The sequence below is a fragment of the Peromyscus californicus genome, unplaced genomic scaffold, assembly GCF_007827085.1.
Source record: "Peromyscus californicus insignis strain IS unplaced genomic scaffold, ASM782708v3 Scaffold_8__1_contigs__length_139910024, whole genome shotgun sequence".
NCBI lineage: Eukaryota > Metazoa > Chordata > Mammalia > Rodentia > Cricetidae > Peromyscus > Peromyscus californicus.
Genome location: NW_026294606.1, coordinates 44543267 through 44557436, shown reverse-complemented (window position 1 = coordinate 44557436; position 14170 = coordinate 44543267). Strand labels below are relative to the sequence as shown.

Below are 14170 nucleotides of genomic sequence, written 5' to 3'. Positions count from 1 at the left end.
GGTCAGTGGAAGCAATGCTCAGGACGTCACTGGAAAAGCTTGGTGAGCAGTGAGGTCCTGTCATTCCCTGTTCCTTCTCAATGAGAACAGCACTTCTGGGAGAAAGGCTCCCTTTTCAGCCTGAACCCTGGAGTTGGAAGGCTGTGTAGCAGAGTTCCTGCTCATCTGCAGACAACATGTAATCAGAAATGAACAAAGAAACACATCTGGGTTGTGGGATGGCACTAGGAGTCGCTTGTTGGTTGATTTAGCACAGCTTGGAGAAAGCGAAAAGATGCTGACATCCTGTCCTTCAGATTGTTCGATGTTTTTGTATTCCAAATCCACGGGATTGTTCTTATTACTTAGAACTTCTTCTGGAGACACTCTTTCTCCCCAAATTGTACACCTCTTCAGGCTTTCTGTAGGATGTAGAGGTCATGACTTATTACCCTGTACAATATTCAGCACTCTTGTATCCCTGCATCATTTTGCCTGCTTTCTTTGCCAGTTAGACAATATGTGTCTTCCTGTGCCTTACCAGATTGTTCCTGGTGATCACTACATCCCAAGTTTAGATCAAAATCTAGTACATGTGAGTTTGACTTTGAATGTGAAATATCCCCCCACGAGATCATGTGTTTGAACACCTGGACCCCAGCTGGTGGCACTATTTTGGGGGAGGTTATAAAACCTTTAGGAGGCATGGTCTATCTAAAGCAGCAGTTCTCAACCTGTGAATCATGACCCCTTTGGGCATCGAATGACCTTTTCAAAGGGGTCTCCTAAGACCATCAGAAAATACAGATATTTACATAATGATTCATAACAGTAGCAAAATTACAGTTCTGAAATAGCAATGAAATAATTTTATGGTTGGGGGTCACCACAGCATGAGGAACTGTACTAAAGGGTCACAGCATTAGGAAGATTGAGAACAAATGATATAGAGAAAGTGGTTTGCTAGGAGGCAGGCAGAAATGCTTTAGGGTTAGAGTCTGGCCACAAAAATTCTTCTTTCCTGTTAGTCTGATGTAACCAGCTGCCTCGTGCTCTAGCTGATGCCCTGCCTAGAATTGTTCCTGCCCTGCCTTCCTCACTGTGATGGACTATATCTCCTCAAACTATGAGTCAGAACATTTATTTACTCCTGTAGGTTGCTTCTTGTTGGGCATTTAGTCACAGCAATTGTCTTACTTTTCTTTTGATATGACAAAACACTGTGACAATGGAAACTTATAAAAGGAAGTGTTTAATTGGGCGTGCAGTTTCAGGTTGTTTGAGTCCATGATGGCGAAGCAAAGAGATAATGGTAGGTACAGCTAAGAACTCACAACTTGATCCCCAAGTAGGAGACAGAGAGGATATACTGTCAAGAGGCTTTTAAGTTTCAAAGCCCACCCCTGTGACACAACTCCTCCAATAAGTCCACACCTGCTCCAATGAAGCCACACCTTGTCCAATGAGGCCACACCTCCTAATCCTTCCCAAACAGTTCCACCAACTGGGCATCAAGTGTTCAAACATATAAGCCTATGGGAGCCATCTTCATTCAAACCACCAAAGCCACATAGGAGGATGAAATTTCAAAAAACATTTTGTAAATTAAAGAGCAAGCTTTGTGTTAGTGAAAAACAAAAATAGATATTTTAATGTCTGTTTCTCATCAAACTAGTATGGTTCTCTTCACTATACAATTCAAAATATATAACTGAATGTGGTGTTTGTTTTGGCCACTAGAGCCACATCTGAGTCTGGATTTCCCTTTTATCTAAGGTTTTTGGTCTGCCATGATTCTTATGTTATTACTAGAAACTTTAAATCTTTGGAATTACTACCACTACTACTACTAATAATAATAAAGGCAAACACATATCCTTGAAAACATAACACAATGGCATTGATGTTACATATATCCATATATAATATATCAGAGCTATGATTCCCAAGCTTTCTTATGTACAAGAGAAGCACACCAAGTCCTCTACTATTGCCCTTTTCTTTTCTCTTTATTCTGATTCTTTGCCGACTGGGACTCCTAATTTCTACTTGGACAAGAGAAACCCTCATAGACCTGACGCATTCTGTTCTTCATGTACCTTCTCCAAAGTAAGGGATTTCTGCTTCTCTCCACCTGACAAACTACTAGTAATTCTTTAAGACTGACCCATTCATCAGGCCTCCATCTATCTACCCACTCACCCGTCCACCCTTGAGCACTTTTTACAGGCAATTCAGCATGGTACTCCATTCTTGGGTAACATCATTGAACTAAATATTGGTGATATTCATAGGGATTCATTCTGGGGACAGAGTCAGATGCACACATGGCATATTTACATTTTCCAAAGGCATGTATCACAGTGCTGCTGCCACTGCTCCTGGTGACTGTAAGCATGACTTAGCATGCTTGAAAAAGAAGAAAGGAAAATCACTTAGCAGGGTTGTAGAAAGCCAGTTTGGGGGTAAAGGAATAAAGAAAGCATAAATGGGGACAGCAGCACTGAGAATGGGTGAAAGGACAGAGCTTTTCAGGCAAAGACACAGTCTGTTCAGAGTCTTAGGAGATAAGTTTATTCAAGAAATGTCAAAGAACCCAGTATTTCCTCATCCCAAGGTTAGATAATTGAAAGAGAAGGGTGCAATGGTGAAGAAATACAATTTATTAGATTTGAGATTTATGTCTTGGAAAAACTGGCACATGGAGCTGTCTGGAAACAAAAGGATCAGGATATTGTCTCTTCTCAGAGAACTGTTTTAACCTGTGGAATCTTCAGGTTACCCTTCAGACCCAAAGCCCCTATGCAGAGTACACAAATAGCTTCTAAATCCTCTTTAATGAAGAAGGTCTTTGTCAGATGTTGTCAAGATAGATGACAGGCAGGAAGGGACCCTAGTGTTTGAGCCATGAACTGAGGAGAATAGTGGACAAGCATGTGTCCCTGGATAGCTTTATGATGCTTGGTATAGTCAACTTGAGTGGATTCAGCATAACCTAGGAGAAATACCTCTTGGCATTCCATTAGAACACTTACAGAGATGACTAGCTGTTGGGGGAGACCTGTGCTCCATTTGGATGGTTCCTTACAAGGGGGTTCAAGGTAAAAAGCAGCATTAATTGCTGCCTTTGTGGCCTCTTTCTGAAGGGTATAGCTTCTTGGACTGATAAGCTACCAAGATCTCTTTCTCTCCAGAGAGAAGGTTACAGTGGAGGGGACTTGGAGGGTATCTGCATACTAGGATGTTGGAATGGCTATGGAAAAACAGATGTGGTATACTATAATGATGGAAAACTGCTTTGAAATCAAACAAAAGGATATATATATATATATATATATATATATGTGTGTGTGTGTGTGTGTGTGTGTGTGTGTGTGTGTGTGTGTGTGTGTGTGTGTGTGTGTGTGTGTGTATTCTCATAGATGAATCTCAGAGACATTATTCTGAGTTTAAAAACAATATATGATAGGAATCTATTTACATGTAGTTCTAGAACAGACAACACCAATGCATATCAGAGCTGGAGCTGCCAGATTAAACAGAGAGGATTAACTGAAAAGGGGCACAAGAGGTTTTTGGTAGGCCCCCACGACCTGACAAAATGTTTTATTTATTGATTGTGGTGGATGTATGTGGTGGTTGTGTACTATCATCAGAACTCAATGAGCTGAGCATTTAAGGGTCATGTATTTTATTGCCTAGTGAAGACAAGCCACCACTAACAAAAAGGAAATACAATGTAACTCACACAAAGCATCCCTGAATACTTTCCCATGTACAGACATTAATTTGGGGAATGTTATAGGTGGGTAGAGGTTGTTCATTAAAGGTTCTTGGATGGGAGTTTGATCCCCATGTGGTTGGTGGTTTTGGAGTGGTCTAAATATTGATAGATCAGATGGTAATGTTAAAAGGTAATCAGATAATGGGGGCATCATCCTCAGAAGGAATTCATGCTTCTCTTGCAGTGTAATTCTCACTAGAATGGGTTGTTAATGGGGTTATCCCATGTACTTGGCCTTTTCTACACACAGCTGATTCCTTTCCTAGTTCTCCATATTGTGGAGAACCAAAAGGCCTTCGCCCAAGACCAAACCTTCAGAAGCATCCAATTTCAGTCTTTGAATCTCCCAAACTGTGTAACTAAGGAAACCTGTTCATCTAGGACCCGGCATGAGTGATTCTGTTAAGGCAACAGGAAGCAGACGAATGCAGAGAGTCAGAGGAAAGCAGGGGAGGGTTCCTGTCAGAGCCAAGGACAGGAAAACCATCTTTGACCTGATTTCTTTTTGAACTTGCCTTGAACCTAATTGCTTTTCCATGTTCAGGTTAAGCTGCGATCTCTAATGTATTTTTGGTCATTAATTTAAATGTTTTGCCCATCTTAACTGGAATGTTCACACTTTGACATAAATCTCCTCCACGGCACATTTATATTCTCCATTTGTGTTGGCCACAGTGATTAGTGGGTCACTCTGGTCTGTGCTGTGAGAACAGGTCACTAACCCAACTCATCTGTCCTGAAGTAGTCCCCCTTTGCTGCAGTAGTCACTGACATCCACACTGTCTAAGCTTATGTTCTCATTTTTTGTCTGAGCTAGGCAAAAGAAAACACTCAACACATTTGTCTGAGTTCCTAGAAGGAGATTTCATTTTGCCATTACAACTAATTGATACTTTCCTGAGCAACTCTGCACTATTTTTAGCACAGGATCTGTTTCACAAAGGAGTTGGTAAGATGTTGACTTTTAAAAGAGTTTTAAAATAATGTGGTGCAGAACACACTTAGCAATTTTTCTTTCTTAGAGGTTTATTGTCATTGCTGGTCTCATTTTACAGTTGTGGGGTTGATCGTAGCCACATGGAATATAAGTCCTATGACTGTGGCACAAAAGGTCTAGCATGTTCCCTCAGCATGCTTGCTCAGGTTCCATATAGTCTAATACACATTGAATAATAATGAACACCTCAACATGGGGCCTGTTAATCTCCCATGTTTCAGAATATTTGTTTGACTATGCAAAGATATGTTGCATTTGTTTAATTATGTAAAGATGTGTTGCTGTTTTACCTTGCTTGCCTGTGACACATGACTGGTCTAATAAAAATTTAAACAGTCAATAGCAAGGGAGGAGGTATAGGTGGAACTTCCAGGCAGGGAGTGTAAGTAGGAGGAGAAATTTAGGCTTGAGGAAGAAAGAAAAGGAGACTACAAGGAAATGCTAGGGGCCGGACAGTCAGATAGACACGCACGAAGAAGGGAAGTAGGACATACAGGATGAAATAAAGGTAAAAAGCCCCAAAGCAAAACATAGGTAAAAAGAAACAGGTTAGATTAAGTTAAAAGAGCTAGTGGGACAAGCCTAAGCTAAGGCCAAGTAATCATAATCAATAATAAGTTTCCCTGTCATGATTTGTGGGCTGGTGGTCTGAGAAAGCCAGTTACAGATGAATGGACTTATTAGTCATTTTAAAAGACTGAAAACCAGCCAGGCAGTGGTTGGGCACGCCTTTAATCTCAGTACTCAGGAGGCAGAGGCAGGAGGATCTCTGTGAGTTCAAGGCCAGCCTGGTCTACAGAGCTAGTTCTGGAACAGTCAAGGCTACATAAAGAAACCCTGTCTCAAAACAAATAAACAAAGTAAACAGTATCCCCATCCCAAAGTGAAAACCTTGGGGTGAAGTTACCACGTTTGTTGTGTGAGGAGTGGGTTCTTCAAGGAGAACAGTCTACTATCCTTTATTTTAACTTTTGACTAAACAAATGTGTATACAGATTCATTCTAATGTGCTCATCGGCAAACCCACCACTTTTGAGGAAAGTTATGTGTTGAGGACATCTAGAACTGTCATCACCATCTCAAAGAAAACCAAACCCTTAAAGATGATTTTTCCCCCTGTCAGCCATCTGTTCACTCTTCCACATGACACTACCTTCTCCAATTCAATATAACTCAGGAAGCTTCACCACCCATAAATATTGCCTAGGGATCATCACAGACTGCAGAGCAGTGGTTCTCAACCTTCCTAATGCTACGACCCTTTAATACGACTCCTCATGTTGTGGTGACCCCAACCATAAAATTATTTTTGTTGCTACTTCATAACTGCAATTTTGCTACTGTTATGAATTGTAATTCAATATTTTTGGAGATAGAGGTTTGCTAAAGGGGTCGTGACCCACAGGTTGAGAACCACTGCTATAGGTCACCTAAAGGTGTTAAGATCAGCCTTGGGCTGAGTGCTGGTGGACTGATTTCCAAGTGATATCTGACATTGCTCTTCAAGTCGTGTACATTGATCTTGGTCACCTTAGAGATAAACTTTCTGCTTATCATCCTTGGACTTCTCACTGGGCAACAAAATCTTTCTAATTTTCCTGGAAATTTCCTGATTTTAACCCTGAAGATACTATATCCTTGGAAATATCCCAGTTGCCAGTAAACCAGGAGGCTTATGTCTTTGGTTAGTGAGGTCTAGGTGTTGAGACATCATGTGAGAGTGTGGTATTGTATTCCCCCAAATATTGTGCATGCTAATAAACTTATCTAGGTTCAGAGACAGAGCAGCCACAATATTAAACATAAAGGATAGGCAGTGGTGGCACATGCCTTTAATCCTAGCATTCCAGAGGCAGAAATCCATGTGTTCAAGGATACAGACAGGCATGGTGACTCATCATGCCTTTAATCCCAGAAAGCAAGCCTTTAATCCCAGGGAGTAGTGGTAGAAAGCAGAAAGGTATATAAGGCGTGAGGACCAGAAACTAGAAGCATTTGCTGGTTAAGCATTTGGCTGGTTAAGCTTCAGGCTTTTGAGCAGCAGTTCAGCTGAGAGCCATTGGGATGAGGACACAGAAGCTTCCAGTCTGAGGAAACAAGACCAGCTGAGAATTTGGCCAGGTGAGGCTAGCTGTGGCTTGTTCTGTCTCTCTGATCTTACAGTGTTCAACCCAATACCTGGCTCAGGTTTGATTTTATTAATAAGAACTTTTAAGATTCCTACTACATGAGAGGATATGGAAGGATCAGAAAAGCCTAAGGAAACCAAAAGATGAACTTCCATATCTGGTGTTGATTTGGACCTTAAAGGAGAGGATGGTAGAGGAGGGGCTTGACGTTAAGACCAATGAGGAAAACTTCCCTTTATTCAGCTGACTTACTGATGGGCGTTTCACATTAGTGAACTCATTACCTCCCTTCTAGAAACACTGGAATTTTAAAGATAACTTCAAAGGGAGAAATATTTGTTCACAATTCTGTGGCTGACATGAGCTTGGTTGAGAACACAAATACACTTCTGAAGTCAATGCTGATGGGAACATTTGCCAAGGGGACCAAAGGATGAAAAGAGCAAATGCTTCTGCTGCCCTCACGCAGGGCACAAACACAGGTTTGACATGAAAGCGCCAGAGCCCCGAAGTCAAGGTCTAAATGGTAAGCTCATACTTAAACTTGACATCAAAACAAAATGGAGAAGGCTGTGCTGCACACTAGGCCAGCACTGATCTTGAAACCCTAGAAAAACAGGCACTAAAATCCCAACAACACTGAGCTACAATGAAAGTATAAAAAGACTTCCTTTTTTTCACTTGGACTTTGGTGTCCATCTTAACCAAGCAGAATTAATTCACAGCCTAGGAGCTCTGCAAGCTGATGTTTATTTATAATATTCAATATTCCCATAAGCACACATGTTCCAAATGGAAGGTTGCATTTTGATAATGCCTGTTTCTTCATTAAGATTTCATCATCCACCTACATTAAGAAGCCTGGCCCTACACTTTGTTGCTTCTGCTTTCACCTTGTGGATTCCTGCTTTATTTGCTTAATCTCAAATTCCTGGCTTCCCAGGCACTCAAATTTGAAACAAGCAAAGTTCATGCATTAGTGTATCCTGAGCATGCATGATTTATGAATGGCAAGGTTCTTGGCACAATTTAATGGTATAAGAGAGACTTTTGTTTTAAACATTAAACTGAAAGTTAAGAAGTAGCAACAATGGGTGGAATATCAGAACACAGGACTGCAAACAGGTCCAAGATTCACTAGTTCTTAGTTGTTCTTCAATGTGTGAATGGATGTTCTCACCAATTTAATAAACTATATAAACATCTAACATCTAGCCAATTTAAAAAGTACTTTAAATTGTTATTCTGAGAACTTACCTAGACAAACCTTCATTCTGCAAACAGAAAAAAAGCTTATATTTACATAAATTAAGATGTCAACTGCTTTAAGTATCCCAAAGTAAATAGTTGGATTTTTTTTGTACCAGACATTATATTATATTCAGAATGTTTTTCACCATAGTTATTATTTCTCTAATGAATAATTTAGAAATCTACCAGTGTTGGTGTTATGAAAATTTCTAAGAAAAGTTGAAAATTTCAAACTCCAGAGAAAAACTTCCCCCTTCTACCAAGTCCTCCTTCTACCAAAAAAGCCCAAATAATACAATCTGTGATTAACACTTATATCTAAAGCCTATTTAGTAGCAAAATAATCATTAAATTAATCATTTCAAATGACACTTTGTATTTGTGGTGTCCCAACCACTTAACACAGATATAAGGAACATCCAAACTTTCCTTGCATGTGGTCAAACTGAATGCCTTGTCAGATGATGACTGTGTCTTCAAATAACAATGCAATAACTTCACCTTTAAATGATGGTGTACCCTGCAATAGTTGCTCATGAGTACTTCCAGAGGACCTGAAAAGCTTTGCTGTTCATGAGAGGAAATGAGGGTTGATAAAACCATGGCTTAAACAAGCTCAGGATTCATAAACAACTGGAAATGTTGCTTTCTGTAGAGGCCCTTTATGCCATTTATGATAGAAGACCCCCTAAGTTACCGTCCCCATTCAGGGGGCTTTTTGTCCATTTCAGAGAAGTCAGTCAGTGAGTGGAGCCCTGCACAGCACCTGGGCATGATGTTACCTTGTAGATTTTGCAACGGCAGAGTCATGATGCCTCCAGCTGCAGCTGCTGCTACCAGCCCTTGGATGTTTGTGAGATTCGCTGTGGGCAGTGTGAGAACCAGGCCTTGCTGACCGCCTAGCTGTCCCGCCATGTTGAAGGGGATGAGGATGGGCTGATTGAGGGCTGGGGGGCCTCCCGGCATCACCCCGGCCACAGCAGAAGCTAACTGCTGTGCTGTCAGAAGAGGCTGCAAAACAAGAGAAACCTGGCTCACTTTCCAGCAAAATAAGACATGGCCTTTCAAAGCACAGTCCCTCCATTCTACCCAGTCAGAAAGTTTCTGAAGTAGTAAAGAAGCATGCCCCATCCCAGGAAAAAAAAAGACTGTAAGGAAGAAATTATATTTTGACATTATGTTTTACTTATTTCTTTGATAATTTTCAATTTTTTTTAGAATCTCTGTGGAGCTTAAATACTTTTAAGAGAAACACCATACCTTTACACATTGCAAATTCAATTGAAATTTCGTTTGATCCCGATTCTCATATATTTAAAGTGCTCAGCTAATTTATTCTATGTTGTTAGAGAAAATTTATTGATGTTGGTAGGTTTTTTATTCTATTTTTGAACCAAAAATAGTAGTAATATACTGTTTTCAAGTATTACATCAACAAAAATTGTGTCAATGATTTTCTGGATGCTAGAAGGTCTTTAGTGATGCTGTTATGCACATCCGTGGCTGGAGGGCCTGATTGCTGGCATAATCCTTTTGGAAAGCAATCTGGAAATACATACATATCAAGAATGGCAAGTATATTCATTCCCATTTGACTCAGAATATACTCCTAGGATATAGCTTCAAGATAGAACTCAAAGGGAAAAGAGATAAATGCATGAAATTATGCAATACACTTCAAATTACATAAACGTTGAAGCAGTTCGTGTTATAGTGCTAAACTTGGTGAGACGCTGTGTACTTATTAAAATGGATCATTTTGGTGTCTATTTAGGAAAGGTAAAAAATGTTCCTTATATGAAAATAAGCTAGATAGTTATTAAGTAAACAAGTGGTTACTATTGAAATGGTTTTATACATACGTATGTGTGTGTGTGAAGATATAAAATATAATAGAAAACAAAATACTTATACTTAAAGATAAAATACTAAAAACATTTTTCTGTTAGTTTTTTCATACTCTTCCCCCAATTAAGATGTTATTATAAAAACACATGTTTATGTCCACTCTTGATTGAACAGTCACGGTTTGTGTAAAAGGCAGCAATAGAGGACAAAACTTGTTTGAGTGCTGGGGTAGGGTCCTAACTGGAGTGATATACTAAGATTATGGGTCTGGCCAGGCTGCATGGCAGCACAAGCCACTTGACTTTAGAGTCCTTAAGCCAGGACTTTCTCTACACCCTTGTGGGAGCTGTGGAGTAAAACATAACCACACATTTTTTTCTTCTACAGGATTCAAAATGAAACTCTATCTAGGATTAACTTTCTTTTTTGGTGGAAAATAGAAAAGGTATTGAAATATGGACATGATATAAAGCCAGATTATCATCACCAGACCCTACATTCCAATTATCCTACCAATGAGGTTCAGAGAGTTTCATAACTTCCTGGAAGTTCTATGTCTCATGCATGGGGAGGTCAAGTTTAAGACCAGGTAGACTGTCCCAGAGTCTATCCTGTTTACCCTTCTCCAATGCAAGGAACAGATTCAGAGACAGGGGGTTGCTGCATTTGAAGAATGGGGGCAAGGGTGGGCACATTCTCTGGCTCTCCCTCTAGAGGAACCTCTAGATCCTTTGAGAGGAAGGCCTGGAGAGGTACTGGGCTCCCAATGTGTTTGTTCACTTTACTGAATTCACATCAGTAACTTTGTCCTTCCCTTTAAAAAACACAAAGTTACTCTGTAGAACAAATGATCAGACTCGGGCAATAATAATGCTATTGCAGCTGGGCCTTAGGTTCCTGATAAGATATTACGGACAATCAACACAATGCTGAAAGGGAGACTCTCTCATGTAGCTCTCGTGAGGATTGTACACAGGTTCGGAGGCTTGACATGCAGAATTTTAAGATTGGATTTCGGGCTTTAGGTAGGGTATGCCATCTCCTGGTTGTCACAGAGCCAAGCTTCTTCACTGTCTTGAGTCTGTCCTTCTAATTACGTGACTTAGAGATATTAGACAGACCATATTATGACTCATGCTCCTCCAGGCACATCTGTGCACACAGATATACAGAAGCATATAAACATGAACACATGAGGTAAGAAGGATAACTTTATGAGGGTATGACACATGGAAGCCAGTGACTCATGTTCTAAGAACTCTATCTAGGTTTTGGTCTCCCAAATAGACACTGCCTAGTCTTCATGTCTATCAACCTGGAATTGTGTGGCCTCTGAGATGGGTGGTGGGGGTCTGAGGCCATTGGACGATTTCATGGTGATTAGAAAGAGTGTCTAAATTGATTCAAGCTTTATACTTGGGCAATCCCTCCTTGTACTGAAAGTGATTAATTTCCAAGAACAGCAATGGCAGCAGCAGAGAGAGAAAGGCCTAGATATTTCTCTCCCTAAAAGCAAGATGAACTCGGAAAGTTTCACAGTCAATGGCAGAGGTTAAAGAAAGCCCAGCCTTTTATAATTGTGTTCTACATCTCCATATAACCCATGCCAGGCTGCAAAAAACAAATATTGGACTTTAAAAAATAATGAATGTATTTCTTTATTAATGCAAGAGCTATGTGTGATGTACAGTATTGTCAAACCCAATAAGCTGAACTTGCATTAAAATTGCATTAACTTTTTTATATTAAATCACATCTTGTATTTCAAAAATGGCTATAGTAAGGTTGAAATAACTTAATTTTCTTCACACTCCAGTCATTAAAGTTTTACTTTAGAAAAAAACTGCATGGTAACCACCAGCCTAGATGGAGTAGGTTTTAAAGGGGGCGGAAAACATTTCCACATGATTAAAACCAACCTTTCCTTTAAGAAGAGACTTTTGCAAACACATATTTTCTTGAGAGTATTTAATAAATAATGTAGTCATATAGCTTCCCATACAAAAATTTATCACCATCTTTGCTCTGTTGGAGTTAATTGGATTTAACTCATTATTATTTATTTGGTTATTTATATGGTAAAACCATCTTAAATGCAGCCTAATGGAAAGCAGTTGAGAGATACTGACCTGTGGCCCAACGGGAAAGGGGGGGTGGGTCTGACTGGCCTGGTGCTGGTCAGGAGTTCCTGGCTCTGACAGGACTGTGTTTCCTCTGGCCCCTGGAATTCAAAAGAGAAAAGTTCCCTTAGTATCAAGACCAGCTTGGAAACAGCACATTTCTGTGATATCACAGGACACTGAGGAATGGATGCCAATGAAAGAGTGGTTTTTCAAAAGCTCCAGTTATGGAAAAAATGATGCTATGGTACATTCAGGATGGCCAAAGTCATCAGGAGATAGAAAGGGAAGACAACAGGAAAAGGTATACTTCCATATATATATACCAAAAGACTTTCATTAGACATCAGTTTGGATAGCACACTCTAGTTTAGTGTGTGTATGTGCACATGTGTTCGTGCATGTGTATGAAACTGTGTATGTCACGCTCAGGTGAATAACAGATAAGCTGATTTTCCAGAGCCAAAGTACAGTCTCAGACATGACCAGGTCTGTTCATATTGTTCCCTGATAGGGATTTTTTCCTTTGTTCTATACCCTTAAGCTATCTCTTCATGCTGGCTTTGGATGGACTCTTATGAATGCCCTTTTCTAAAACCATAGTCCTTTTCAGTGCCCCCTTCCACAATGTCCTAAAAGGAATATGGGTCCCCTTAGGCAAGTTTTCTGGATGGAGAGCAAAAGAGAAGTGTCTCACTATCAATTCACAGAGACCCACTACCATAGGCACTGAACTCAATGTATTCCCATGCTGAGATCCTGTTGCATTTCAAGCACCCTGGCAGCAAATCCCTAAAGTCTGTGGGCATTGTCTGCATGCTTATGTGCTTTATTTCAGGACAAACCATAGTGGTTAAGATAATGGTAGAAACAATAAATATTTGAATAAAAAAATAAACAAAACTGCCAGTCATTTCTGAAGTGTCCCTGTTGGGGGCTTTTGTTTTCTTGGAGTTTTCTAATGGGGTGGTTGGAGTCCAGTTCTAAGCAAACCTTAACAAGATCCACTTTCCTGGTGTTTGTCCTATGAATAGCAAGTGGAAGACATTTCAAACTCTGTTTACTGGCATGCTGAGGCCAACCAATGAAAAAAGATATGATTCTGTCATGCTTATAAATTTTAAAGAAGGTATTATTGGCTCATTTAAAACAAATTCTTCTATATAGTCTCCAAAGGGACGGACTTATAAATAATGGAAATGTGGAAAAAATACTTCAGCACATTAAGCTACAAATAAAATTGACTGCTACATATTATTCAATTGACTTCTATCTCCACAGCGATGTGTCAATCATAACAGCATTTTATAATAGGATTAAGCAATAAACGTGCAAAGCCATTATACAGAAATCTGAAAATCTGATTAATTTGTAATATTTTTTTCATGCAGAAAGTCAGGAATGGACATTGCTTGGGGAATACTTACAAGCATTCTATTGAAATTTCTAAATTGATTTGGAGCAAACTAATAAAAACACAGACTTGCTGACATTTTATAAACTGAATTCTGTCAGGATATGTTTGGCATTTTAATCATCACTGTCATTTAATAACAAGGGTAAGATGACCCATAAGAAGATACCAACAATCCCCATATATGCAAAAGAGCTGTCCCTGAATTTTTTATATGTGGTTTATTTATTATGCTTGAAAAGCAGGGCATGTTAAGCTAGGCAGTGCCTGATGTAGTAGTATAATCTCATAGTCTCCATTCAGCCCCCAAATAATGCTTTTGATCAAATATTAAGATTAGGCTAATTTGCAAGTGACTAAAAATTCACTGCTTAGAAAAATGTGGCTGCTTCCTTCAGCTTGTTAGGCCTGGATTTTTATACCAGAAAATATAAAAAGAAAGTTTTACAATGTACAGAAAAATAGAAAAGTCCCTTTTTAAACAAATAAATATACACTTTGATATTAAAATTTTCCATAACAAAACAGGCCCCTTTGTATCAGATTTTCTTCATGTGTTCAGAGTCTATTTTGGACTCTGTTCTTAACACATCACACTGTAATGCTGAGGACTGGTTCCATCCAGGAACTGTGCCAACACTTGTATAT

The 14170-nt window shown here is 39.5% G+C and overlaps 1 protein-coding gene across 4 annotated transcripts in view; it reads right to left on the bottom strand.

Moving 5' to 3' along the window:
* Positions 1–14170, bottom strand: part of Pou6f2 (POU class 6 homeobox 2) — a 502001-nt gene that overhangs the window by 252202 nt on the left and 235629 nt on the right. For all 4 annotated transcript variants that reach the window (XM_052728712.1, XM_052728713.1, XM_052728715.1 and 1 more), the window contains exons 3-4: positions 12118–12209; positions 8923–9151 (exon numbers count right to left, since the gene is read on the bottom strand). In XM_052728712.1, coding sequence (XP_052584672.1) covers positions 8923–9151; positions 12118–12209 — 321 coding nt within the window. The remainder of the gene's footprint in view (positions 1–8922; positions 9152–12117; positions 12210–14170) is intronic.